Here is a 27,077-nt window from a genome sequence, read left to right on the forward strand (position 1 = left end):
TCAGGTAAACTGTGTTGTATTTTAATAAATGCAGGAGACTTGGTTGGCTTTTTTTGGTCTCAACTTGGGTTTTTTGTTGTTTTCTTAGCTCGCTATAGGAATCAGACCAGCCAGGCAGAGTCTTATTACAGACACGCAGCTCAGCTTGTACCTTCTAATGGTGAGTCTGGGATACTTTTTAACTTCATAATTCCAAAAATAAGATTTGGGATATGGCTTTTCTTGTGTGGCAGTTGGAAACTTGGGGTTTAATATAAACCTTCCTCCCCCAAATACCCCAAACAATCATGCAACAAAGCCTGATGCGTTGGTAAATCATTTCTATAGTAGCTGTTTGCCTGATCTGTGTCACTTGTCTGCTTTTTGTGAAGATTTAAAAAAAAGAAGTTAATGCACAGCTTCACTCCAAGGCTTCTCTGCTACTACTACATTATACTGTGTTACATTCTTACGTTATAAAGTACAGTTAATGAAAACTTGCCTAGCAGTGGCATATTTTCTATTATTGCTTGTTCACATGCCAGTTTGTAAAGTTCAGTAGCTAAAGTAGGACTTTTCAAGTTGCTCATGCAAGTTAAGAGCTTCTTTTTTCAGGTGTATAGCTTTTTACACCACATTTGTTGTCCGGTTTTAAAGCATGTGTTTAAAAAAACAACAACCTACAACTCAAAAAGCCACCACCACTAAAAATGTATTGCAAGTTTGGAAGCTTTTTCACCTGAGTGGTACTGATATGAGGCTTGAGTAGAAGGGCCAGCAGATGAATCTGAACCTTGCATGCTTAAAGATTTTAGGATTTTGCTCTCCTTTTTAAACGCTGAAATCTAGTGCACATCAGTCTATGACAACTTGTCTTTTTCTCCCTCAGGTCAGCCTTATAATCAGTTGGCTATTCTAGCTTCCTCCAAAGGAGACCACTTGACCACAATTTTTTACTACTGCAGAAGCATTGCTGTGAAGTTTCCTTTCCCAGCTGCCTCCACGAACTTACAAAAAGCACTTTCTAAAGCACTGGAAAGGTAAGACAAAGCATAATGTGTTTCTCCTCAGATAAGATGGAGGAGACTTCTCCCAAACGTTGCCTCCCTTGCCAAAAGTTATTCATATTTCATAGTAGAAACAGAAGTTTCTCAACTTTGGTCCAGTCAGAACGTCCTTACATATTATGGACAAATAATGGTTTGTGTCTTGGATGCTCCTGAGTGTGAATAGCGACTGCAGGAAATAAGCACATTGTGCCAACATGAAAAGTAATTTTGCTTGGACATTGCTCCTTCCTTGAACTTCATGAAAAAAAGTATGTGATGTTACATGCAGCTGTGTCTAATTTCAAAGACTGAAGTCTGGTATTTCTGTTCTGGATGTAGTCGTGATGAGGTGAAGACTCGATGGAGCGTGTCTGACTTCATCAAGGCATTTATTAAATTCCATGGCCACGTGTACCTGAGTAAGAGCTTGGAGAAGCTGAGCCCTCTTCGAGAAAAGTTGGAAGAACAGTTCAAGGTTAGTTCTAACAACATATTAATTAGTGTATTGAGGAGAGTATTTTTAGCAGCTGAGTTCTGAAATTACAGTCTAATAATAACTTTTTCACATGCTAAAATACAGGAAGCTCAAGTGGCCAGTTAGAGAAGGTTTGCATCGCAGCTAACCCTGGATATCTCTGGTGACTTCTGCACATAATAGTCATTTTCCCCATTTGACACGTGGTGTGTTACTGGTGGAAATACAGCAGAAATCAATGACCACAGCTGATTCTCTGCTCTTTAACCTGGATGATTCTTGGGTACTTATGGAAAGCACTTGATTCATCCGGGAAGTCTTGGCTCAGTTGCCTGAGGAATTTTGAGAGCTTCGTTTTTCAGATGGTGTTCATTCGCTCCCACTGGTTATTAAGGCTGCTTTTAATCTTCCTCAGACAACTTGCCTCTCCTGTCAGTGGTTTGCCTTTAAAAACAGTGTTTCCAGTACAACCTTAATTTGTGTGTAGACTAGAACTGGTCAGAAGGTTTTTTTTCCTCCATTAATTATGTAGCCAGCTCATTAAGTTGGACAATATAGCAAAGACTGAAACAAAGAGAATTTTGCAAGGTATTTATACAGGGTAGTAAAATTTCAAAGAGAACATTGTGTTAACTGTTAGGTGCCTTTTGGAAACTGCTCTGCTTCAGCATCTTTTATGGAAAATGTAGTATGGATATGTTCAACAGAGCAGTTGATGCTTTTTCTGAATTAAGAAAGGGAAGGTGGTCTCGGTGATATGAAGAACTACAAATGTTCTTTACAGTGTCTTCTTGCATTTTTGCATTGAATTGGACTGTTACAACTAGGTCCAAACTGTCTTTAATATAAATTTAAAAAAGGCAAAACTTGTTGTGAATTGTATTAGCTTTGAATGTGAGCTGCTTCAACACTGTTTCAAAATGAAATAATTATATCTCTTTTTGTGTGTGTGATGTTGGCTGTTGAACAAGTACTGCTCTTTCCACAGTACTTATAGTCAATAATTATGAGCATTGCTCAGGCATGTGGAAGTATGTTGGCTGTAGAACAAGTATTGCTCTTTCCACAGTGCTTATAATCAACAATTATGAGCATTGCTCAGGCATGTGGAAGTCTTATTTTTCTGAACTGATCCAGAGTCTTAAGAGAGCTAATTGAGCCGTGCTTTGTTGCTCAGATTACTTTTTTTGTTTATATTATGCGACATAAGGCATAATTTACTAGAGAGCAACCCTTCTGACTTAAACGGGTTGAATGTGGATGTGAAATTGGCTGTGTGGTGGTGTGTAATCACTTTAACTGTGTGGCTGATCCTACACCTGAATGAGGAGGAGTCGGAGGGTTCAGGGGGGCCAATGATTCTGCTGTTGACAGCTCTGCCAGTTGCAGTTGCCGCCTCTAAGAGTGTTTCATGCCCTTGGCTAAAAATCAAGGTTGAAGATGGAGCTCAAACCATTTCCTGATGCTTACGCTGGTTAATCCACTTGCCTCCCTGACTATTGTGTGTGAAGATAAGTTTGTTCTGGTTTAGGATATCTCCTTTTTTTCCACAGTGCCACCAAAAAAAAGCATTAAAGTTTTTCTTTTCCTCTTTTGAGAAAGGTGTCTTTCACGGCATAGTTACTGAACTGCATTTGTAAATAGCTCATGCTATTTTAGTCCACCATGGCATTCCATGACCCATGAAGTCAGATGTGGAATTAGTCTTTAATACATAACCACACAGTAGTTAAATTTTCCTGGGGTATTTTCTTTTTTAAATGTCACCTTGTCCGTGCTGTTTCTTCGAAAGACTGAAAAATAGCGTGGATATACATGTCTCTGTAATGTCATTGTGTATTAAAGTCACACTTGCTCTCAGAGAGAACCATATGTGAGGGAGTGTTTATTTGTTGTGTGTATGAGTCAGTGTATGAGCAAAAACCTTGGGTTTAACAGTGAGCATCTCCCTGTGTCCTCTTGGGAAGCCCAGTGCTGTGCTAATAGGGATGACCTGAAAACAAAATCTAGAATGAATGTTGCCCTAAGGGCAGAATCATCAGTCAAGCAGTGAAGTAGCAAGTACTAATCCTTTCAAGTGTGTGCTTTACGGTATAAAAATATATACATTGTACACGTGTCTTTGTTGCAGAGGTTGTTATTCCAAAAGGCCTTCAATTCTCAACAGTTAGTACATATTACTGTTATCAATCTGTTTCAACTGCATCACCTGCGAGACTTCAGCAATGAAACGGAGCAGCACAGCTACAGCCAGGATGAGCAGCTCTGCTGGACGCAGCTACTGGCTCTCTTCAGTGAGTATGAAAAAAAAATATTTTGTTAATTTCTCTTTCATTTTTGTATGGAATCCATTAGTAATTTGCTCTCAACGTCTAGCTTAATGGTTGAGTGAGATAAGCGATGAGAAAAGCAATATTCTGGGAGAAAATTAGGAGATGGCTGTGCAGGATTGTTTATGTCTAGTAGCACTGACTAACGCTGGATTTATGTGCCCTGGACTTTACTCCCTTTGAAGCCTTGCAGAACTCAACATCTGGCCATGATCAGCTTGGCCTTGTTTGTAAACACCTAAATTTCTGAATAGCTGACTTTCTCCAGGTTCCAGCCTGGAGTTGCTTCTGAAAGCAGATGGTCCCACTGGTGTGGTTAGTGTTTCTCAGCTGGGTGCCTGCCTGCAGAGCTAGCTGCAGTGCTTTTCTGTGCCCACTGACCTGGGAGAGGGATAAAATGCAGATAGACAGTTGGGTTGATCGCTTGTTAAAAATAAATGAATTAATATTTTTGTAATGGGCTTGGGTCACTGGATTTTGTTAGCTTACCAAAATGATTTGTCATTCTATTTAAAGGGGGGGGAGGGGGAGAGGAGGAAACCCACCACATTTAAAAGTTGGGGGGGAGGGGGAGAGGAGGAAACCCACCAAGATTTTGCTTCATGGTAGAAAAAACTTCATTGAAAAAAAAGATGGTCTGGTCTGGTCTGCTGGTGGATTTTTTTTAACGTGAAGTGATTGTGCTGCTTTGTTCTAAAAAACTAGCTCTTAAAAATTGGGTCTTATGGTGATATGTGTTTGATTAGGTTATTTGGTCCTGGTGGATTTTTTTAACTTGAAGTGATTGTGCTGCTTTGTTCTAAAGAACTAGCTCTTAAAAATTGGGTGATATGTGTTTGATTAGGTTATTTGGTCAAATTTTAAGTGTCATTTCTGCATTGTTTGTTTTGGTTTTTTTGTGTTTTTTTTTCCCTGCTCTGTTTCTAGTGTCCTTTCTTGGAGTTCTGTGCAAGTGTCCTTTACAAAATGACTACCAGGAGGACTCTGGGGCTGCGTATCCTCTCCCAGCTGTGAAAGTTTCAATGGACTGGCTGAAACTTAGGCCCAGTGTTTTCCAGGAGGCAGTGGTTGATGAAAGACGGTAGTGAGTGTTAATCTTTCTTTTGATACATTTAATTGCATACAGTAATAATAACTGATGATACACAAATTAGTAATGGGGAAAGTAATAATATAACTCATTACTACAGGCATCACAATGATAGAGAATATAAGTGCTATAAAAAGTTCATAAGACAAAACATGAAAGTTGGGGGCTATATGAGCAAATTCATTGTTTTAATTGGCTTTAGGTATGTATGCAACTTTTTTTTTTTAAGATCAGAAGGATCTACTTCATAATGTCTGGCCTGAGTATAACCACTGAGACTACCCTTAGTCTAATCTATTGTAATGATTTCTCAGATTTATTGAAGTAGGTGGCAGAAGAATATTTGCCTTAATTCATGCACTAAGCCATCTCTTGGGCAGTGCTGGAATTCAGTTTTCCTGGCTCATCATCCAGGAATTAAATTGAATTTGGTAGAGGGAGTCTTAGAATGTCAGCACAGGCATTACTGTTCTGGACTGTTGCTCTAATTTTTTACTGCTGTCTTTAATCTCATAAATTTAGGCTTAAATACTTCAAAACTCACCAACTTTTTGTGAATTATAGCAATTCACTACAGTGTTTCTGAACTGTGAGAGATTTATTCAGATAGGAGTGACTGTTACTGGTGCAGTTAGATGAGTGTTTTTCCTAGGATGGCCACTATAAGGAAAGCAGTATGAAAACAGCTTGCTTAACTATCTTGTTGCAATGTGCCACAGTGGTTTCAGCTCTGTCTACACACAGGTAGTGTGTGCTGTAGGATGCTACTCCAGCCAAGGCTTGCATTTTCTGTACGTTGATGTATGGGAAGCAGGGGTCCCTATAACCTCTGCTTGCTAAATAAGTAATAAGAACTTGCTCAAATGTGTGCAAAACCTAAAGCCCTGTAGCTTTGAGAACTTCAATTTCAGAGTTCCTGAAGGCAAAATTAGGGAAAATAAGAGTTCATGTTGTTTTGAGATGATGATAAGTATCTCTGTATGCATGTTCTGAAGGAAGACTAATATCTCTGTATGCATGTTCTGAAGGAAGACTTTGTACCAGTACTTTAATAGGGAAGTTTACTACTTGATGTAAAGTAGTCCTTGCAGAGAGGAGATGCAGGCAATAACTTTATGGAGTATCAAAATGAGTCCTCAGGTGTGAATGTATATTTTAAGTTAGCCAGAGCAGGTCCTTTTGCCCATAAAGCTGCAAGGCTCTCTTCAAAGAGCATGCCTTGCTTTTAAATCTGTGGTGTGATAACCGTGATATTCTTAGTTACTGTAGAAAGGAGTTGTGAAATGGGCAGCAAACAGCTGTAAATTGCACAGGTGAACTTGAGAAGAAAGCTAAGATTCGCTAAGATTTGTCAAAATGGGCATTAGTAGCCATTACATTTGTTGTCTCTAAAAGTAGAGATGACTATCCATCTTCCCCATTATTTTTAGGGTGAGAGATGTATTTTTATTTCTGTTGGAAGATCCTCATGAAAATCATTCTTTGCAGACTACCCAAACACATCCACACACTCACCTTTATTGGCCTCTGTTTAATAACCTCATGTCTGTTTTATATAGAAAAATCTTCATTACTCTGCATTCATACTTAATTGTGCTCTTGGTTCAAGAAAAATAACCCTTATTCCTTTTCAAAATTTCAGTGGTTCTCGCTCTATGCTTATCATTTTCCTGGGGATAATTAATCCTACCTCAAACTGAATGAGCATCTGAAATAGGAAGGAAATGTGTTTACTTAGAAAAGTAGATGGATTTGAAGGCAAGAACTGAGTACAGAAATTACTGTATCAATACTACTGTGTGCTTTTTGGAAATGAGTTTTTCAAACCTGCCCTGTGGATGCCACATTAGGTCTAGGTTTTTACACGTAGCACTAATCACTTTTCTTAGAGATCTTTTATTATGAAATCTCATTATTTCAAGTGTTGTGCAGGAAAAATTGCAGTTCACTGTAGGTTGCAACAGACTGGCACTCTCTCTTTTTTTTTTTTTTCTTCCTGTTCCTTGTCAGCTGTGGGAAGGAGCTTAGTTTATTGCAGAGTAGAAGCATAAACATAATGTTTCCAGTCCCTGCGGTGGTGCAGGAAAGCGACTGCCCTCAGGCTTTCGGGTGCACGTTACATTCTGCAATCCAGGTGCTGGGTGAGGGCAGAAAGCCTTGCTGAGGCAGGATGGAGATCCATTTCACTAACACGAAGCACAGTGGGCACCTTAAAATAGTTTGCCTGTTGCCTCCAAGGGCTTCGTGCCTGTTCCTGAAGTAGAAGCAGGATGCTTAGACGTTTGAGTTGGAGCTTTTTAAAAAAAAATTTGGAGAAAGCAGACTGTTGGTGGCAGTTAAAGATTAACCACCTATGCAGTGATCGTTGTGATTTTTAAATTAATTGCTCCAGGGCCTTTGTCAAAAATTTCCAGTTGTTGCTCTTGCTGATACTGGCAGTGCAAGGCAGGGAGACTGTTAGTTAACCTCTAGTTTAATGGTCTTACTCGGTGCAGACCTTACTTAGACCTTCTTGATAACTTGTTTCAGTGCTACAGTAGAGTGTTAATGTTCACAGAAGTACTTCTGCACAGCGGTGTCTTGATAAATTGTTTTGCTTCATAACTGATTAATTTACTGTGTTTCTGAGAGCAGTGAATTGCAGACAGGTGCTCTGAAGGTTTGCTCATGCAATAGGTTTGTCGAGTTAAATTCATGGCAGGCTTTCTGACTTGCTACATAATGAACACCACACTACGAGAGCCTGGCTTCCTTGGTAACCTTAGATTGGCTTTTTAAAAATGCTTGTTTTTTTCAAGAAAGGGGTTGTTTCCCTGACACTTGAGAGAAACTTTACCTTTTCTTGGGAATGAGAGGCTTAATGGAAGCTGTGACTGTATAACAGAGTTCAGTGTTTTCTTGATAAGGCGTGTGTTTACTTAGAAAAGTAGATGGATTTGAAGGCAAGAACTGAGTACAGAAATTACTGTATCAATACTACTGTGTGCTTTTTGGAAATGAGTTTTTCAAACCTGCCCTGTGGATGCCACATTAGGTCTAGGTTTTTACACGTAGCACTAATCACTTTTCTTAGAGATCTTTTATTATGAAATCTCATTATTTCAAGTGTTGTGCAGGAAAAATTGCAGTTCACTGTAGGTTGCAACAGACTGGCACTCTCTCTTTTTTTTTTTTTTCTTCCTGTTCCTTGTCAGCTGTGGGAAGGAGCTTAGTTTATTGCAGAGTAGAAGCATAAACATAATGTTTCCAGTCCCTGCGGTGGTGCAGGAAAGCGACTGCCCTCAGGCTTTCGGGTGCACGTTACATTCTGCAATCCAGGTGCTGGGTGAGGGCAGAAAGCCTTGCTGAGGCAGGATGGAGATCCATTTCACTAACACGAAGCACAGTGGGCACCTTAAAATAGTTTGCCTGTTGCCTCCAAGGGCTTTGTGCCTGTTCCTGAAGTAGAAGCAGGATGCTTAGACGTTTGAGTTGGAGCTTTTTAAAAAAAAATTTGGAGAAAGCAGACTGTTGGTGGCAGTTAAAGATTAACCACCTATGCAGTGATCGTTGTGATTTTTAAATTAATTGCTCCAGGGCCTTTGTCAAAAATTTCCAGTTGTTGCTCTTGCTGATACTGGCAGTGCAAGGCAGGGAGACTGTTAGTTAACCTCTAGTTTAATGGTCTTACTCGGTGCAGACCTTACTTAGACCTTCTTGATAACTTGTTTCAGTGCTACAGTAGAGTGTTAATGTTCACAGAAGTACTTCTGCACAGCGGTGTCTTGATAAATTGTTTTGCTTCATAACTGATTAATTTACTGTGTTTCTGAGAGCAGTGAATTGCAGACAGGTGCTCTGAAGGTTTGCTCATGCAATAGGTTTGTCGAGTTAAATTCATGGCAGGTTTTCTGACTTGCTACATAATGAACACCACACTACGAGAGCCTGGCTTCCTTGGTAACCTTAGATTGGCTTTTTAAAAATGCTTGTTTTTTTCAAGAAAGGGGTTGTTTCCCTGACACTTGAGAGAAACTTTACCTTTTCTTGGGAATGAGAGGCTTAATGGAAGCTGTGACTGTATAACAGAGTTCAGTGTTTTCTTGATAAGGCGAATGGTTTCCGTGTTCTGTAGTTTTCACTTAGTTTGTCTGTTTTCTGATTTGTAGCATATGGCCCTGGCTGATTTCTCTTCTAAACAGCTTCCAGCCACATGAAGAAGATCTATCCAATAATAACGGTAAGGATCCTTCTAAACTGTGCCATAAAGAACTGGGAACTATGCATGGGCTTTTTTCTGACGTTGTGGGGAATTTTACTTGAAGAACAAATAGGGAGTAAGTTGTCTTCTAGTACTAGTGCATATCAACACTTTGCAAATGCTGCTTTCTCATGCTGAGCAGACTTTGCTCTGTTTTATCATTCCTGATCTCCTCAGACTGCAGGGTGGACCAGAGCAATTGAGCATGTTAATAAAAGGCTTTACTATGTATAGCAAACTTGCTGAGGGATCTACTTATGATACTGTACTTAATGTATTCATGCTTTCCTTATGCTGTTTACTGTCTATTCAACAGCAACGCCCCTTCCAGAAGAATTTGAGTTGCAAGGATTCTTGGCTCTGAGGCCCTCGTTCAGGTGGGTAGAAGGAAACTGTGCTCTTGCAGATGTCACTACTTTGATAGACATTCACCTGTTCCCTACAATATCTTATTTATGAGTACTTAGTAATGTATGAATTGATGTAGGTGCCTTTGCAAAAGAACTGTAATAGGCAGTGCAGGACTTGAGTCTCTGTTGAGTAAATCTTCAGTAAAACTCTGGGGAAACTTAGGAGCTTATAATATTGCTTATAACTTTCTGGTTTTTCTTCTGTAAACTGAAAGAGGAAAAGATTAAGCAGTGAGGAAAAAAATTCATTTACATGAAAGCTGCTTGATGTGGTTGGAATTTACTGCTTTTTATACTGTTTTTTACTGTGTCCCTGTACCTAACATCATGGACAAATGTTAACAATATTAGATGCATTCGCTCAATTAGTATTATTGTGATTTTTGGTTAGCACACAGATAACTTTTCATCTTTATGTTAAAAAAAAAAGGCACTTCCTTAATGTAGATGCATTTTGCCAGAAGAGAATTGCATCTGTAAATCAGATGTCCCTAACTGTCATGTTTGAAATAGGATCTGATGAATTTTCACAATTTATAATAGAGTAATGCTGGCCCAATTTTATTTCTAAAGAAATACGGTGTTGCAGAGGCTAATGAATATCGTCCCCTCTCCTCTGTCAATACCAGGAACTTGGATTTCTCCAAAGGCCACCAGGCGATTACAGGAGATAAGGAAGGGCAACAGCGTCGGATACGGCAGCAGCGTCTGATCTTCACAGGCAAATGGATTGCTGATAACCAGCCGAGGTAACTGCAAGTAGCTTTTTTGTGTTTCAGTTGCTGCTGTAAGATTAGGTAACACAGGAGCCACAGCTGGGCTTTATTTTCTCACTGTTTGGCACAGCAGTTAGATACAATGTGAATTCAAGATGCTGATAGCACTTGTTCTGTGGGTCAGCATGCCGCTGCTTTGTAGGCTGATGATGATAGGGAATGTATTTGGATTGAAGCATCATGTTTGAGACCTTATTAGTGATATGGCAGCACAGCTAAGTGGAAAACAGTATTTGAAATGGTAGCAAGAGTGTTAGCATGTGAGCTTATGTTGTGCTAGAGAATACCCTTAGCTGGGACACGTGATGTGACATCATCTTGTTGCTGGGGTGAAGAGTTGCATGGTGCATGTGTTGACTTTCTGCTTTTATAACCTGGGGAAGCGTGTTACCCTGTGAAAAACTATTCCTACTTGTTTTTCAATTCCTTTCTGTCTTTTTCAGGTTGATTCAGTGTGAAAACGAAGTAGGAAAGCTGTTGTTTTTGACGGAAATCCCAGAATTATTACTGGAGGACCCTAGTGAAGCCAAAGAGAGTCTCACCTTGCAGGAAACATCTATTGCAGAGCCACTATCTACAGATGGGAGTCCTGGACTCAAATCAGTTCTGTCCTCTGGCAGAAGCCTGAACAACAGCTGTGATGCAGGAGAAAAACCAATGGTCACATTCAAAGAGAACATCAAGCCACGGGAAGTTAACAGAGAGCAAGGGCGAATCTATCCCCCTAAAGATGTAGGTAGGGAAAGACGGGACTATAGCAAAGGAATAGTAGCCAATAAGAATGATGGCAAGAAGGATAACAATAAAAGAAAGAATGAGACCAAGAAATGTGGCTTGGATAAGATGCAGGAAGCAGGAAAGCAGAACGTGGCAGTTCAGGTAAGCCTCTAGATCAAAGGGATACTGTGTCTCAGGCAGTACAATGTTTGTGTTGGGGCCATTGCTGCTTGTCTAGAGTATGGTAGAGTCAAGGTCTCACTGTGGGCCCTGCAGGTACAGCTTATGCACAAAAAAATAGAAAAAAGTCTGTCTCAAAGATGAGGTATTAGTAATCTTTGAGTCTCTGCCCTTGATGCTGTCTCAGTTTTTTGGGGAGGAAAAGGTAGGGAGAAACGAAAGGTGATTTTGCTATGTTAACTACCTTAAAAAGGAGACTTCTACCTGTTGTTCCACAAATTATTCAGGCTACCAAGGTAGTTCACCTGGCCAGGTCTTAGTCGTGCTCTTGGTCTATCGTGAAGGAACTGGGTACTCTGGATTTTTGGTTCAGTTGACTTGTGCACATTCAATAAATGCATCCCAAAAGCACCCAGTTGTTTATGTGGAGGAAGATCCTTCATACTGTGTGTGCAGTCAGGTGGCCCTCTGTGGAAATAAGGAAAGCCACTCCACACTTAAACCATAATTTTGTGCTCGGGCACTTGCTCAAAATTGTTGGTTTTCATATCACCTGCTCTTTTCTCAGTTGTATTTTTAAGGCATGCTTTTTTTTCCCCCCATTTCTGTGAGCATTATGTACAAAAATGCTGATAGTGAATTTACTAGCCTGACTTCCATTGAGTTGTAATAAATGAGGGTGTAGTGTTTCAGGGTTGATCTGTTCTTTACCTGAATAGTTTGGCTGCATCTCAGTCATTCCCCAATGACGTCTGGAAGCATTTAATGATAGTGATGGAGACTCTATTATATCCCTAGAGAAACTGCGTCGGTTCTTCACTGTTCTTGCAAGTGGAAATTATTTCCTAATGCCCTTCATCTCCCTTGCCTCTCTGTAAGCCTATTACTGCTTCCCAGGACAAGTCTGCAGAATAACTTGTCTTCCTCTTTGCAACTGCTCTGAAGGCCTGTGTAATTGAGGTCTTGTTTTCCCTAAGCTAGACAAACCAGCTCTTTCAGTCTTTCCAGCTTGTGTTGTTTGGACCCTTGGATCATTTTTCTTGTTCTGCTCCTGATTAAACAGCGTTGTTATGAAATGGAAGATGAACTGGCAGTGTTATTCACTTGGTTTTGGGGGGGGTCCTACCAAGGTGGGTAGAGGGGAGTAGTCTACAGAAACCATGTGGCAATCATTTGTGAGTCCCCAAACAAGATTCTGGTATCTGAAAACCAACATAGGTGAGTTAGAATAGGAGGTTTCTTATTTATTTGTTGAACATGTCTGGTTGCAGGCCTGAGCGCAACTCGCAGTTTCAACGTTCATGCCCCTGTCTTGCAAAATAAGGACTTGAGGCTGATAAAACCAACCAGATCTTCTGAGAAGTATGTGTAGTTTTTTGGATAGGGAAGATATTTTAATTTTCACCTAGCTGATGTATCAGAAATTTGCTTGTCTTAGTCTTAAGAGATAACAAACCCAGGAAAAAGTTGATTTCAAACCTAGCTGTAGCAGAATCTGTTCTGATGTGTTTGGTCACTCTTCATCTCTTGTTAAATAGAAATTAATTTTGACTTTTCAGTTTCATCAGCTGTATTTGTTAAGGCAACTCTTCCAGTGAAATGCCTTTTGTTTTATGTAGTTTGGTGGACTTATTTATCCAGACCTACTCCAAAATATGGGAAAAGTTTGCTTCCTCCCACTGAGAGGTTTTGTGCTGATTGGTAGTCTGTTGGTGCTCTGCTTTGGCTTTTCTGGAAATTTTAGGCTTTATCTCCTCCATAGTTCATTGCCTTCAAAAGCCTAAATGTTAGAAATGCTGCAGCTCCTACTTAACAAAAGTGTTGAGAATGTGATACAGAAGTAATTAGTCCTGTTTCACAGATGAAACAGGACTCAGACAGGATCATGAAAGTGTGACATCAGTTGAATCTCTCCTCTCTAGGGAAAATAGGGAAAAACCTGAGGAAGGTTTAATGCAGAGTTACTCAAGGTGTAACATACTCTTAAGAGGTGAAATGGTGATTCTCTCAAGCACCATGTAGGAACCCTCATGACTACTCGGGGAGTAAATATTTAGTAGTATTGACACATTTGAGGTGAGGTCAAGTAGAGACAGGGAGGCAACTGAAATTGTCTGTCTTGATTAATCAATTTTCGTTACTTATCTTTTACAAGTTAACTATAAATCATGCAGGGGGTCTTTTGGAAGCCGCCTTTGTGAATGTGTTATAGCAGCTTTGAGTTTATGATGGACTAGAGCTCATGTTTTGAAATCCCATGGCAGGAAGAGTGTCTTTGAATTCTCCAACGTTGCTATCAAAGAATGCATAGGTCTCAGCATGGGTTATAAAAATGTTTGGCTCGTTGTGGAGATAAAAGGGACAGCATGTGTAAGTTGAATATTCAGAATGTAATGAAGGGTAAAAGTGGTCAGTTAAACAGATGTGGCATGAGCAGGGGCTGCATCATTCATGGTGCTAAGCATCAGCTAGAACCTTGAGGTGGAGTTCCCTCCTGACTTTTTCTAGTGGGAGCTCAAAAATACATCCAAGCCTCCCAGTCTTGCAATCTACTTTTTTAATTAAATGCAAAAAATAAACTACATTCCCATAATTTCTAAATGGGGAAATTCCATTTGAACGCAAAAAACTCAAGAAAGCATTTGAATGCATCTACCCCTTTACCACTGTATTTTGGCAGCTAAGCATCAGCTAGAACCTTGAGGTGGAGTTCCCTCCTGACTTTTTCTAGTGGGAGCTCAAAAATACATCCAAGCCTCCCAGTCTTGCAATCTACTTTTTTAATTAAATGCAAAAAATAAACTACATTCCCATAATTTCTAAATGGGGAAATTCAAATTTATTTGAAAAAACTCAAGCATTTGAACGCATCTACCCCTTTACCACTGTATTTTGGCACTTTTTCTAGTGGGAGCTCAAAAATACATCCAAGCCTCCCAGTCTTGCAATCTACTTTTTTAAATAAATGCAAAAAATAAACTACATTCCCATAATTTCTAAATGGGGAAATTCAAATTTATTTGAAAAAACTCAAGCATTTGAACGCATCTACCCCTTTACCACTGTATTTTGGCAGAAAAGACCTGCCCTCTAACTCCTTTCAACTCAGCAGCGCTAAATGTCGAAATAATCCCCATAGAGTTTTGGTTTGTTTGGTTTGGATTTATTTTTTTTTTTAATTTGGTCCCTGATAAAACCCCTTTCTTTCAAATCACCTTTGAGGCTTAGCGTCAGGTCTGCTCGTGGGCCCTTTCTGTATTGCCCGGGGTTCCTTGCTTGCTGTCTTTCTCCTGCCTGCTCCATCTTGCATTCCAGGCAGTTCTGCCGAGCTGAACAGAAAGGGAAAGTAGTCTTCCCCTCTGTCTTCCTCTCCAGGAAGACCCAGACCGCAGCAGACTCAGAATCAGGTAAACGTTGCATTACATTCTTCTCTCTGCCTGTAACTGGTGCAGCTCTTTTAACAGAACATACAGCAGTCACACAGTAAACTGAAAGAGGTTAAGCACTTCTGCTATTTGTCTTGTGTGCTCTCGGTCGAAAGAATTTCATATTATGCAGGAGTTGTGCATATACATTGCTGTATGGATTAGGCTGAGAGGCTTCCCTAGGAAGAATGTGGTAGAGTTTGTTTTTTGAGGTGCTGCAGGTAAGTAGCATGAGTTAGGTTGAAGCAGTGCCCTAGGAGAAGCATAATAGCATCTGCATTTTCTGTTTTGTTTTTAAGGACCTGTAGGTGAGCAGCATGGTAAGTTTTTTTAATATGGTTTAAGGATATTATTATGTCCACTTCCAGCTCTTGCTAGAGAAGGAGCCTGTTGCAGTCTTCTGGGTAGATACCCTTAGAGTGCTTTTGGAAGGCAAGGAGTACCTGAGAACAGGCAGGATGACCTGCCTGAGGTCAGTGAGGAGGGAACTGAGTTCCTGTGTTCCAAAGCTCTCCCAATTACTTAGGGAAAAGAAAATAATCTCTCAGACAATCTGGGAGTTCATTTTTTGGCTTGAGACTTGATGTAGGTAATTACAGGAAGAGTTATCTAACTTCTTCTTACTTTCTTCTGCATTAGGTGAAATCGCAGACGGAGATGAGGAAGACTCCAGTGTCTGAAGCCAGGAAAACACCTGTAACTCAGACTCCAAGTCAGGCCAGCAGTTCTCAGTTCATCCCCATTCATCACCCAGGAGCCTTCCCTCCCCTTCCTAGCCGGCCAGGTAATTTGCATTCTTCAAACTACTTTTGAAGTGTGATTTACTGTTGACTGCAGAGAAAATCCTGTAATAGTGGTTGTTACAGCCTCTGAAGGTAGAAGCTGTTTTAATGAACGTGCATTCTCACGTTGAGAATCTTACGAAGTAATAAAGATGGGGCATATCAGAACTGAAACGAGGTAAGATTCCTTTTGCTTTGGAATCAAGGTCTGTCATGAAATCTGCCACCTTCCTTCTTGGCTAGTGGGTGTGAGATCAAGGAACTTCACAGTAGGCTGTTTCTGTAGTTAGTCAAAACATGACAAAGTCTTCTGCTAGCTCAGGAGGAAGCATTCACTCTATATAGGACTCCATTACAAAAGATCACTCACCCTTCTCTCTTCTTTAAAGCTGAGTTTCTTTTGTAGTGGTGCTCATGTTTCAGGCTGTAATTTGTGTCACCTTATTTGTCACATTGCATATTCCCATTTTGTTGTGGAGTGTTCCTGTCATACCTTGCTGTCCACATTTGCTCACAAAATAGCTGGAAGCTGTGTTTTCCCTACAGCTGTTATGTGTAGTTGCTCAATATGAGACAGAGGGACATCTTCCCTGTCCCAAAGGCAGCATAGAATCTGGCCTGTGGGACGCAGAATTAAAGCTTGCCTTTCAAACCTGGCTTTTCAGTGTGAACTACAGGAAAGAAATTGATCTTGTGGATATGAGGATTTGTTTGCTTACCATCTGTCTCTGTCTTAATTGATCCTGAGACTGGTGATCCTCTGGGAGGAAGCAGTAGACTTACCTATTGCTTCTGTTCGTTGCTCCAGAAATTTAGTCCCTGAAAATGTGTTTGAGGGGGGGGAAATTTTGGGGTGAAAGCATCAAAAACCCCAGAGTGGTGAAGGAAAAAGGTGGGGAGGAGATTGAGGTGGGAAACCTGTGACTCTCCCAGATTCTGCCCTGGCTGACTGCTGTCAGTGCCTGGAACATTGCAGGAACACTCGAGCAAACTCTGAATCCTTTTGCAGAGGTGAAAAAGGACATTATATTGCACATATGCAAATTGTACTTGGTGTTTCCTGTCCTCATGGTCTAAAAGAGCAAATTAGCTAAAAAAAAAAAACCAAACCTGACCACTAGATGTTTTCTGGAGGGAGCTGTTTGCTCTGTCAATTTAAAGCGTGCTTTTATTTTTCCAGGGTTTCCACCTCCAACCTATGTTGTCCCCCCTCCTGTGGCTTTCTCCATGAGCACGGGGTACACCTTCCCAGGTGGTGTTTCTGTCCCAGGAACCTTCCTCCAGCCCACAGCTCACTCGCCTGCAGGAAACCAAGTGCAAGGTGGGAAACAGTCCCACATTCCTTACAGCCAGCAACGGCCCTCTGGACCAGGGCCAATGACCCAGGGACCTCAGCAAACGCCACCTCCTTCCCAGCAACCCCTCTCATCTTTACCAGCTCAGGCAACAGCACAGTCCGCAGGCCAGTTACAGGTCCAAGCTCTGGCCCAGCAACAGCAGCAACAGTCCCCCACAAAAGCTGTCCAGGGCCTGGGGAAGAGCCCACCACACCACTCCGGATTCCAGCAGGTAAACTTGACTAATGTGATGTGCTAAATAAACTTCATTTGAAAGTAAATGGCAACATTCAAGACTTATGTTCCTGGATTACTTTTTCAAAACTGTCGTTAAAGACCTTAGTGTGGAATTTTGATCTGTGAACTTCTGGGCAAATTTGAAAAAGCTGAAGTGTAGTGAGTACGAACGTGTGATTCTGTAGCTGAGGGGAAGGTATCTACTGGAATGAGAAGGTGGCCATCCGTTTTCTGTGTGTTTTTCTTTATAGACAAGGTAGGAAGGTGGTATTTCCAACCAGTTACTTCTGTCTTAGGCTTTTTTAGATTTCTTGTGTGAGCAGTGAGGATTGAGTCTGAATCTTCACCTGCACTCTCCTTTTAGCTAACTGGGTTGCAGTGTTGGTTCCCTCACAGCTCTTAGATTTATATTCCAGTTGTGCTGGAGAAATCTCCCTTCTGGCATGTCTGGGCTCTGTGGTGAAACCGTCTTGGTATTCTGGGCAGCAAGCTGCTGGCTCAGTACCTTAGTAAAGGTGTTTATAAGATACTGGATTAGAGTAAGGATTATAGTTGGCTGTTGGTGTAAAACTTGACTAGGGAGTGTTAGATACTGATTGAGACTGCACTTTGAATAGTGTAGCAAATGATGTGGAAATGTCTATAACAAGAAGCAGCCAGATTGATAATTTGAATGGCATTAGGCATTCAGTTAATAGCAATCGTTCATACCTGCTGGTGAAATGATCTGTCTCTGCCTCAGTATCCGCAGACAGACTCGTCAAAGCAGCTCTGGAACCCGCCTCAAGTCCAAGGCTCACTGGGGAAGATCATGCCTGTAAAGCAGTCCTATTACCTGCAGGCCCAGGACCCTCTAAAATTATTTGAACAGTCATTACAGCCTCCCGTGATGCAACAGCAACCTTTGGAGAAAAAAATGAAGCCTTTCCCAATGGAGCCATATAACCAAAACCCCTCAGAAGTTAAGGTGCCAGAATATTACTGGGACTCTTCCTATGGCATGGCTGACAATAGGGTGATGGCACAGCAGTCTAACATGGACCGCAGGGGAAAACGGCAAGGAGTCTTCCGCCCAGAGCAGGATGCTGTCTCCAGGATGACCTTTGAGGTAAAGATCCATGCTGTTAAGTGGTGAAAAACAGTGAGGCCCTGACATTCCCGACAACTCTAGGAGTTTCCCCGTTTCAGGAATGCCGTGTAGCCCAAGCAGATCAATGTGAGTTTATTTAGCAGGGAGCAGGGTATCAGTAAATGGGATTCCAGCAAACAGTGATGAATTCTCCACTTCAGTTGGCTGCGTGTGGGATCCAGCTCTTGAAGATTTGGTTTCGGGTAGTTGTAAGTCTTGTCCGGTGTAGATGTGACGTTGATCTCTGTACTGTGTCTGTCAGGTGAAGAAACATGGCAGCTGATAGTTTTGGGGAAAATTCTTGTGTGCCAGCTGATTAAAAACTGTAAAAGCCATCCAAATAATTGCAGTTGAATTATTACCCTTTAGATGAACTCTTAACACCCAAAGATCTTCTTGAGTGTGTTGAACGGCTGAGGCTGCAGTAATCAGATTGAGGCTAGAAACTGAAGATAGTAGAAGCAGTCTTGTCTTGGATGTTTTGGGTTTTTTCCTGCAAATCCCACCATGCAATGAGAGCTGAATGACTAGCTTAGCTCTTGGTTGCACTAATGGAATACTTTGCTTCTGTTCATGCAGTTGTGCTTCATGTTGCTGTTTATAAAACCTGCAATCTTTGTTATTTATTACCAGTCCTGGAGTTGTCTGTGAGTGCTTTTAGCAATGTTTATAAGGAAACTTAAACAGAAGCCTCTTTAAACCTTTGGTCAGATACGCCCCTGTAAATGCACTCAGGCTTTTCAGAAGGTAGGTTGAAATCACTCGGCTTATCCTTCAGAGAGAAAAGCCAGACAATGTACAGGAGCCTGCCTCTGCCCTGGTGTCAGGTTGTGGTTTACAGATGGAGATGGGGTCAAAGCCTTGTTCTCATCCCTAAAAGGGAAACCTTGCCTTGTTGTAAGCACAGTGCAGTAGGGGCAGAAGCTGCGTCTGTGGTGCTTGTGTTTAAGTATCCCTCACAAAATTCGAGATGTCAAGTTTCACCAGCACTTTGCAAGGTTTTTTTTTGGTCCAGCAGCCTGGTCAGCTGTATGTTGGTGTAGCAGCCATTAGCAGTGGAAAAGTCTCATGGGATTTAAATTCTCACAAATAGAGAAGGGAAGAAGATGCAAACTCAGTTCTACTTGAAGCCTGACTTACTCACAGGTCAGCTGTAGGAGAACAATTGTGAGATTTCATGCTCCTTGAATGTGAAAACAGGTCCAGTATTTGGCATGAATTGCAACGGGAAGCACATGCTCCACTAATTAAAACTAGCTGCCCATCATTTTGATGAGGTGGTGCTCCTCCCAGTATGCGTTAGACCACGTGGCCAGTTTTATTTTCTCTCTCCCTACCTTGACGCGCTTCCGCTGCACCGCTGTCTCACCTTGCACTCCTGCATGCCTCCTGCTGCCTTTCTCCTGCTATTTTCTCTCCTCCTGCTGTGGTTTAGCTTCTCCTCGCTGTCTCTTGCTGTTCCCCTTTCTGCCTTCTGTTGTCTCACTGTGCTCATTTCTGTCACTAGGACCCCAAGAGCTCCCCTCTGCTTCCTCCGGACCTGTTAAAGAGTCTGGCTGCCTTGGAGGAGGAGGAAGAGCTGATTTTCTCTAATCCTCCTGATCTTTACCCAGCTCTACTGGGGCCTCTCGCCTCTCTTCCTGGACGAAACCTCTTTGTATGTATTTGATGTAATACTGCTGCTTCTCACTCTAACTGGCATCTCTCTCTTCTGTGAAATTTTATAAGAAATGGGAAATTCCTTTCTCTCCGCCATCCCTCCTGTCCAATTCCCTGCCTCACCCTTGACCTGGAGCAAGAGCTCAGACCAGCTGAAGGCCCTCAGTGTAGCTCTTGGGCCAAATCCAGGCCAGCAATTTTGTTCAGAAATTGAAACAGTGAGGTTTTTTGTAAGTACGGTCCAGAGGAGAAACATTGATGCGTCATTTAATGCAGGGAAAAACTGCCCTACTAAATGCAGAAGAAATTGTAAAAGGACAAGATGACTTTGGAAGAAAATTGCAAGGAACTGGCTAAATAATGATGAACTCCTATAGAAATACTGTCATTTTTGACAGACTGAGATTTTTTTTTCCTACACTTACGTATTAAAACTTTCCTAGTTCACTAGCTGGAAGGTCTGAGCTGCTGAATATCTAAATTGCCTTTGAAAACTACAGTGCACCTTTCTAGTGTGCCCACAAGCACGTTCATTAAATACTACTATTTCAGATTAGTAGCAGTAACAAAGAAGAGTTATTTGTGACCCTACTCGAAATCTCTCATTAAGTCTATTCCTCAATTTTACCTACCGTCCCAAGGAGCCACTAGCAAAATAGACACCCATTTCTGTCTCGTTAGATACCCTTGCTAAGAAACTAATAGCTGCTTCTTCAGCAGCTTCCTTTGAAGCTCTTACAGTTGCTGTCTGCTGACAAATGGAAGGAAATTCTCTGTGCAAGCTGTGTGGATATGCAGAGTGTGAATTTTGTCTGCCTTTTAAAACGTGCTTTCAAAGTCATGAGTTGTCACTTTGAAAACCTAACAAGCTAGGAGCTGCTTGCCAAGAAAATGAGGCTGTTTGTCTTAAGTTTACAGGATAAAAGCAAAGATATTCCAGATACTGAGACAATGTCAAAGAGAGAGGGACGCTAGTTCAGGTTTTTGTTGTTTGAACAATACATTTAAAACCATCTGACATGCTGAGCTGGTATGAGCGCAAGAGGCTTTTATTTGAAACAAGACTACAGCTTTAATTTTGGATCACTCAGTTTTACTTATGGTTTCACCAATTCTGTGGCATGGTGATCCTTATCTTAAGTTTGGTGATGTTTGTTGTCCACTAGCTGAGCTTTAGAATTTTTCTTTGGTCTCTATATTGAAGATAGTTGGTCCTGTTTCTTCCTAAATAGGCTTGTTTCAGAGAGACTATTTTTCACTGCTTAATCATAGTAAGAACCAAAGAGAAAACTGAGAAATATTATGATGGAAATAACTGTATGAGAGGGGGTAGTGTAGATGATGGAAAAAGTTATGGTCCATAATACCTTAACATGGAACCCCAGGGGAGATTTGGAACCTCTGTTATAAACACTGGGTGTTTGGGTTTTTTTTCCTCTCTACAGTCATTTATAGTAAAAATGAGAGATCATTAAATGAAACTTGGCTTGTTAACACAATTAAAAAATTACAGCGCTTGGCTGCTCTGACTGTCTAAGAATGTCTGTACACCAGGGAGGTTCTCAAAACCAAAAAATATTCTGTCATTAGCAATATACAAGAGTCTAATTATGTTTGAAGGAGTCCTCTGATCACTGGGAAGGATCCTGTCTCATTTGTACAAGATTCTACACAACCATAGGGGGTTTTTGGCAGGAACCTCCTCTCTAGATGTATCAGACAGAGTATTACACTTGTGATTTACAAAGCTGTTCTGGCAGTGGGGTTTGTCTGAGACTCCCAGCTGTCATGATTGTTGATTTTTTTTTATTTATTTATTAGAGTTGGTAGGGAAACTACTGATTTACTGCATTTGTTAATTTGCTCCCCTTGTCCTCCAAGGTACTGGAGCTGAAATACGAGGAAGGTTTTAATTGTGACCAAAAAAACCTCAGCAGTTTCTGATCGTGTACTTTGCTCCTGCTCACTACACTGACCACTAACTGCTTTTTTTCCTTTTTTGGCTTCTGAAGAAGTCCCTGCTGGAAAAACCATCAGAATTGATGTCTCAGTCATCATCTTTCTTGTCCCTCAGTGGCTTTTCTCTTAATCAGGTAAGTGAGGACCGGAGTCTGCAGCCTTTTGCTGTTTGAGCTTGCCATTAAACTAGAAATACAGGGACATCCTTTGGTTCAAACCAATGGAAAACATGAAAGAAATCCATATGGCTGCCTAATTTCAGTCTGTATCAGCAAGATTATCTTTGCCTTTAGCAGTTGTCTTCCCAAATTCATTTTTTTTTTTTGAGTACTGGGAATTTAAAGATTTTTGTGAAGGCTTTGCAGTCCAGCCAGGAGAAATCTGTTCTGATTCAGAATGTGATGGACTTCACATTATATAAAATGGTTAGAGAAGAGGGGGCTGGGAAGTGAAAAAGGAGTTAGGAAAAATACTTTTATCTATCATTGTTTCCTTTGTTTCCTCAGTCTTTGAAATGAATCCAATACCTAAACTCTGAAATTCATTTTTTTTGCAGGAAAGATACCCAAATAACAGCATGTTCAATGAGGTATATGGGAAAAACATGAATACCAGCACAAAAACAGAAGTCACCCCTTCAGTTGCCCATCAGGAGACTTCTCTATATTCTCTCTTTGAAGGGACTCCGTGGTCTCCATCCCTTCCAGCCAGCTCAGGTAATCCTGCTACGATTTTTCTTGTGTCTAGTGATTTAAGAGGATTTGAGTTAATTCTGAACCTACTGCAAGTTAAATGTAACCAGATATTTAAAAAAATAAATCTGCTTACCAAGAATGTTTCTAGTTGTTTTTCTGTATATATCCTCAGAAATATGAGGAGATTCTGTAATTAATAAAGCATAAGAACCTGGATTTTAATTGAGGTATTTGAGCAGGATAAAATTTGTAGGTGGTGTTAAATCCTGAAATCTTTGACTTAAATTCCTGACAAGCATTTGGGAGTAGGGCTTCAACTCAAACATCCGTGTACTTTCAGTGTTGTTTCTTTGGAAAAAGCAGGAAGAACTGGATTTCACAATTGAGACATTTGAAAGAGAAAGAAACTGACCGAAAAGTGTGAAGAAAAATAGGACAGTGTTTTGGGGGTTTTGGTAATATTTTTTTAATTGGTTTGCCAAGCTTGGAGACAGATACGGGGTTTTTTGTAGATTGAGAAAAGTTCTTCAAGAAACATGGGGGAAAACACGCTTTGGCTAGCCAGCTCTCTTGAGATTTTTCTGGTTTCTGTTTTTTTCTGGTAAGCACATATATGCATTAAACACAGTCATTCTGTTCTTGTATGCACACAAAAATTTCCACTTGGAACTTAGGAATTTGCATTATGCTCCTGTAATGGAGGGGAATAAAAACTGACCTTCAGCATTGCAGAAAACTGGGTGATGGCAAAATTTGCAGCAGCACTAAGAAATTCAAAATTGGGAGGTTCCTGCTGTTTCTGTTGACCTTTTTCCTCTTACACACAAAAATTTTCACTCAGAACTTAGGAATTTGCATTATGCTCGTGTAATGGAGGGAATAAAAACTGACCTTCAGCATTGCAGAAAACTGGGTGATGGCAGAATTTGCAGCAGCACTAAAAAATTCAAAATTGAGAGGTTCCTGCTGTTTCTGTTGACCTTTTTCCTCTTGCCTTGTAATCACCAGATCACTCAACACCAGCCAGCCAGTCTCCTCACTCCTCCAATCCCAGCAGCTTGCCAAGCTCCCCTCCAACCCATAACCACAATTCTGTTCCCTTCTCCAACTTTGGACCCATTGGGACTCCAGACAACAGAGACAGGAGAGTCGCAGACCGCTGGAAAACCGATAAGCCAGGCAAGTGCTGGGTTCCAGGCTTGCATGAAGCCAGCTGATGGCTTTTATTTTGCAGTGGTTTTTGCTACGTTCCTTTGAACTTGTCTGTCTTCCTTTTTAGCAATGGGAGGGTTTGGTCTGGACTATCTCCCAGCAACATCGTCGTCTTCAGAGAGCAGCTGGCACCAGTCCAGTGCTCCCAGTGGCACCTGGGCAGCCCAAGGGCCTCCTGCTATGGAGGACTCCTCAGCTGTGCTTATGGAAAGCCTGAAGGTATGTTTGACTGAAACTGTGTTCAGGAATGGATGCTTGTCTGTGGGGCCAGAAGATCCAGTGATGAGCACTAGCCTGTTGCAGGAGTCAGAGTTCAGTGTCAGAAACTGAAGGTTTTTCCTGTAGATTCACTTACACAGACAATGTAGGAGGTGTGACCAGTGCTGGAAGATGTCAGAGTTTTCCAGTTCTTGCTGTTCTAGAATATTTTGTGGAACAAGTCCAGGCTGGCAGAACTGGAAGAAATTATAACATTTGCTTTGACTAGTCTAAAGACAACGTAGGAGGTGTGACCAGTGCTGGAAGATGTCAGAGTTTTCCAGTTCTTGCTGTTCTAGAATATTTTGTGGAACAAGTCCAGGCTGGCAGAACTGGAAGAAATTATAACATTTGCTTTGACTAGTCTAAAATTAGTAATCGTTAATGTGGGATGAATTCTTATGGTAATGATGATTCTGGAGGAGGATAAGCTTCTTCCAGGGAGCCTCTCTTTAGAAAGACCTTCTTTGAAGTCTGAATAACTTTCATGGTAAGCCAGGTATGAGTGAGTGATAAGGGAAGAGGGGAGAATATAGAAAACTGTCTCTGCCTTCTCATCTGTAAGAGGGGGGCTGTGTAACGCAAGGAGGTGCTAGTGTTGGCTCTTTGTTTTTAGTCCATCTGGTCCAGTTCCATGATGCACCCTGGACCCTCAGCCCTGGAGCAGCTGTTAATGCAGCAGAAACAGAAGCAGCAGCGTGGACAAGGCACCATGAACCCGCCGCATTGAGACAAGAGGTGGCAACCCTTGCAAACGAAGGCTCCATAAACCATGGCATGTTGGGTTTGCAGGACTGGCCCACACAGTCCTGTGCTAGGTGGCAGCCCTCTCTTCTGTTCCTTGCTGTCAGGAGGGCGTAAGTGCTCCACCAACCCACTGAGTGTGCACAAAACGACTGCAGTGCAAGAAAACACCATCAGGAACTCTCCCATCCCTGGGCCCTCTGGAGGGAGAGAGGAACTGCTGTTTGTCTCACTCAGTGACCCGATATCACCGCCTCTCACCTTCTCCATCGTGCATGTCCCCAGCCACATGGGAAGTAAAAAGCTGAGAATGAAGGGCAGATGGGAGAAGCCAATGAGAACTTCTCAATCCTTTTCCTCTCTTTGGGGAGATAAAATAGGAATCCATTAATGATTGCTTTGCTGACTGAGAATGTAGTTGAAATTACTCCTAAACATCTTTATTACTATCTCAGTAGTAAGATCACACTGAATTCTTCCGTACACAGACGTGCTTCGTAGTCAGTGTGTAGCAATGAAAGCCCCAGTTGCTGCTCCGGTCAGAGGTGGATGGTGGTGAGGTGGGGCTCTATCTCCTGGTCTAGTGAAGGAGTTTCATGAAGGAGAGTCTGGCACTTGACACCACTTCACCTTTCACCCAAAGGCTTCGTCCAGCCCCTGGGTGGATTAGAGACTCCAGCATGAAATGCCCTCCTTTCAGTAGGTGTTTGAGCTATAATCGGTGACGTGGGGCATTGCAGCACTCTGCTGGACAAGCAAGTTAACTGCTATGGGGTTTTAAATTAATGTTTGATTCCTGTACATTTTACTGTAGCATAGTGGCTAGCCCCACAACGGGCAGGCTAGTCTGTGCATTCACAGCCTGACTCATTTTAATAGGTAGGTAGAAAGCTTTCAATGGTTTTTGGTTGGTTTTTTTTTTTTTTTTTTTTCTTCTCTCCATACTCCCATCTTCGCTGGACGCTAGTAGTTTCATTACCAACGTGCAACATCTCACAGAAAATAATCAGGGGTCCAGCAGGGCTGGGTAAAAACCTACAGTCAGCCTGGACAGTGCGGAGCGTACGCACCCCCCCAGCAGGCACCCATCAGCTCTGCAGAAACCCGTGTCCCCCCCGCGCCCCCCGCCCCCAGCTGCAGCCCCAAACTTTCAGTTCCAGAATGAAACTCAAGGCAGCCATGGACACATGTGTGTCAGCCACACACGGAAGAAAGCATAGTGCTGTTCGTAGATGAAAAGGTGCAGAAGGGAAAAGGAGAACGTTTTATTTGCTATTTATTAGGGGGAAGGAAGACTGGAAGCTTCGTTAAAGATAAAGGACAGCGTTTTTGTTAGGTTTCCCAGGGAAGTTAGGGAAACAATCTCAATGTCCATTTGCTGTGTTTAGCAGTAGGGGTTTGTGTGACGATTCAGGTTCTCTGAGCTGGAAGTGTCAGCTGCAGAGCAAAGCACATGCAGGAGCCGAAGTGACACTGGAGCCTGGGCAGCCCCAAAGAATACAAAAAAAGGGAAGATGGAGGAGACACAGTACCCCCCGGGGGTACGAGCAGCTCCCCCGTGATCTCCACCTTAGCAACATCAACTTTTCCTTGTTGCGTTTCGAAGCTGTGTTTCCTTTTAAAAAGTCCAAAAAAGTGAAGTTCCCACTCAGTGGTAATACGAACCAAACCCCTCTCTGTACTTCTCTCCAGCCCTCCCGGTTTGTGTATTGAGCTGTGTACCCAGGCAGCTGCCACATTCCAGTGTTTTGAACTGTCACTGACTCTTGCACCCGAGACCAGCTAACCAGGTTGGCCATCTCACTCCTGGCAGTTCCAGGGTCCCAGCCACACCATTCCACTTGTGCATGAGCATCTGGCCTGGGGAATGCGTCCGACTCTTGGCTGGGACTTCCCTTCTGCCCTCCGACACCTTGGGGGAGCGAGGGAAGGGGCCCCCCAACAGAAACTGGTTTGTGTCGTAAGCTTTTTTTGTGTTTTTTGTCTGTCTGTGCAAGAACTGCAGCTGCTGAAATCAGCTTTGCCTTTAATTAAACCATGTTCTCTCCATCCAGGTCTGTGTGTTGCGTTTATTTCCTATGTAACTCAGCTGCGGGCTTTTAAAAATGCTTTATTTTTCTGGAGAAGTCAGAAGAAGGTTTGAAGTTGATTCCCCCCCCCCCTCTTTGAAAGACAACTAAATAAATCACAGAGATTCTGGCTTGGCCCCCCCCCCCTCTTTGAAAGAGAACTAAATAAATCACAGAGATTCTGGCTTGGGCTCAGTGCAGATAATTGGATTGTGGTTTTGTGTTGCCTGTGTTCAATGTGTTTTACGTACTGAACCAAAAATTGGGGACAGGAGTAGTTTGCAAAGCTCTCCTTTGGTTGCAGGCTGGAGTACTTGAACCTGGT

At 41.9% G+C, this 27,077-nt stretch overlaps 1 protein-coding gene across 1 annotated transcript in view; it reads left to right on the top strand.

Moving 5' to 3' along the window:
* SMG7 (SMG7 nonsense mediated mRNA decay factor) overlaps nucleotides 1-26,736 on the top strand; it is a 56,694-nt gene extending 29,958 nt beyond the window's left edge. Inside the window, exons 11-23 of the mRNA XM_014948763.1 lie at nucleotides 9,072-9,142; nucleotides 9,480-9,540; nucleotides 10,203-10,322; nucleotides 10,793-11,228; nucleotides 15,311-15,455; nucleotides 16,634-17,022; nucleotides 17,770-18,135; nucleotides 19,664-19,813; nucleotides 21,828-21,908; nucleotides 22,331-22,490; nucleotides 23,478-23,648; nucleotides 23,749-23,900; nucleotides 24,556-26,736. Of these exons, the coding sequence (XP_014804249.1) occupies nucleotides 9,072-9,142; nucleotides 9,480-9,540; nucleotides 10,203-10,322; nucleotides 10,793-11,228; nucleotides 15,311-15,455; nucleotides 16,634-17,022; nucleotides 17,770-18,135; nucleotides 19,664-19,813; nucleotides 21,828-21,908; nucleotides 22,331-22,490; nucleotides 23,478-23,648; nucleotides 23,749-23,900; nucleotides 24,556-24,669 (2,416 nt within the window). The 3' untranslated portion in view covers nucleotides 24,670-26,736. The remainder of the gene's footprint in view (nucleotides 1-9,071; nucleotides 9,143-9,479; nucleotides 9,541-10,202; nucleotides 10,323-10,792; nucleotides 11,229-15,310; nucleotides 15,456-16,633; nucleotides 17,023-17,769; nucleotides 18,136-19,663; nucleotides 19,814-21,827; nucleotides 21,909-22,330; nucleotides 22,491-23,477; nucleotides 23,649-23,748; nucleotides 23,901-24,555) is intronic.
* The last annotated feature ends 341 nt before the right edge of the window (nucleotides 26,737-27,077 follow it).

Source organism: Calidris pugnax, unplaced genomic scaffold (genome assembly GCF_001431845.1).
Source record: "Calidris pugnax isolate Ruff unplaced genomic scaffold, ASM143184v1 scaffold30, whole genome shotgun sequence".
Lineage (NCBI taxonomy): Eukaryota > Metazoa > Chordata > Aves > Charadriiformes > Scolopacidae > Calidris > Calidris pugnax.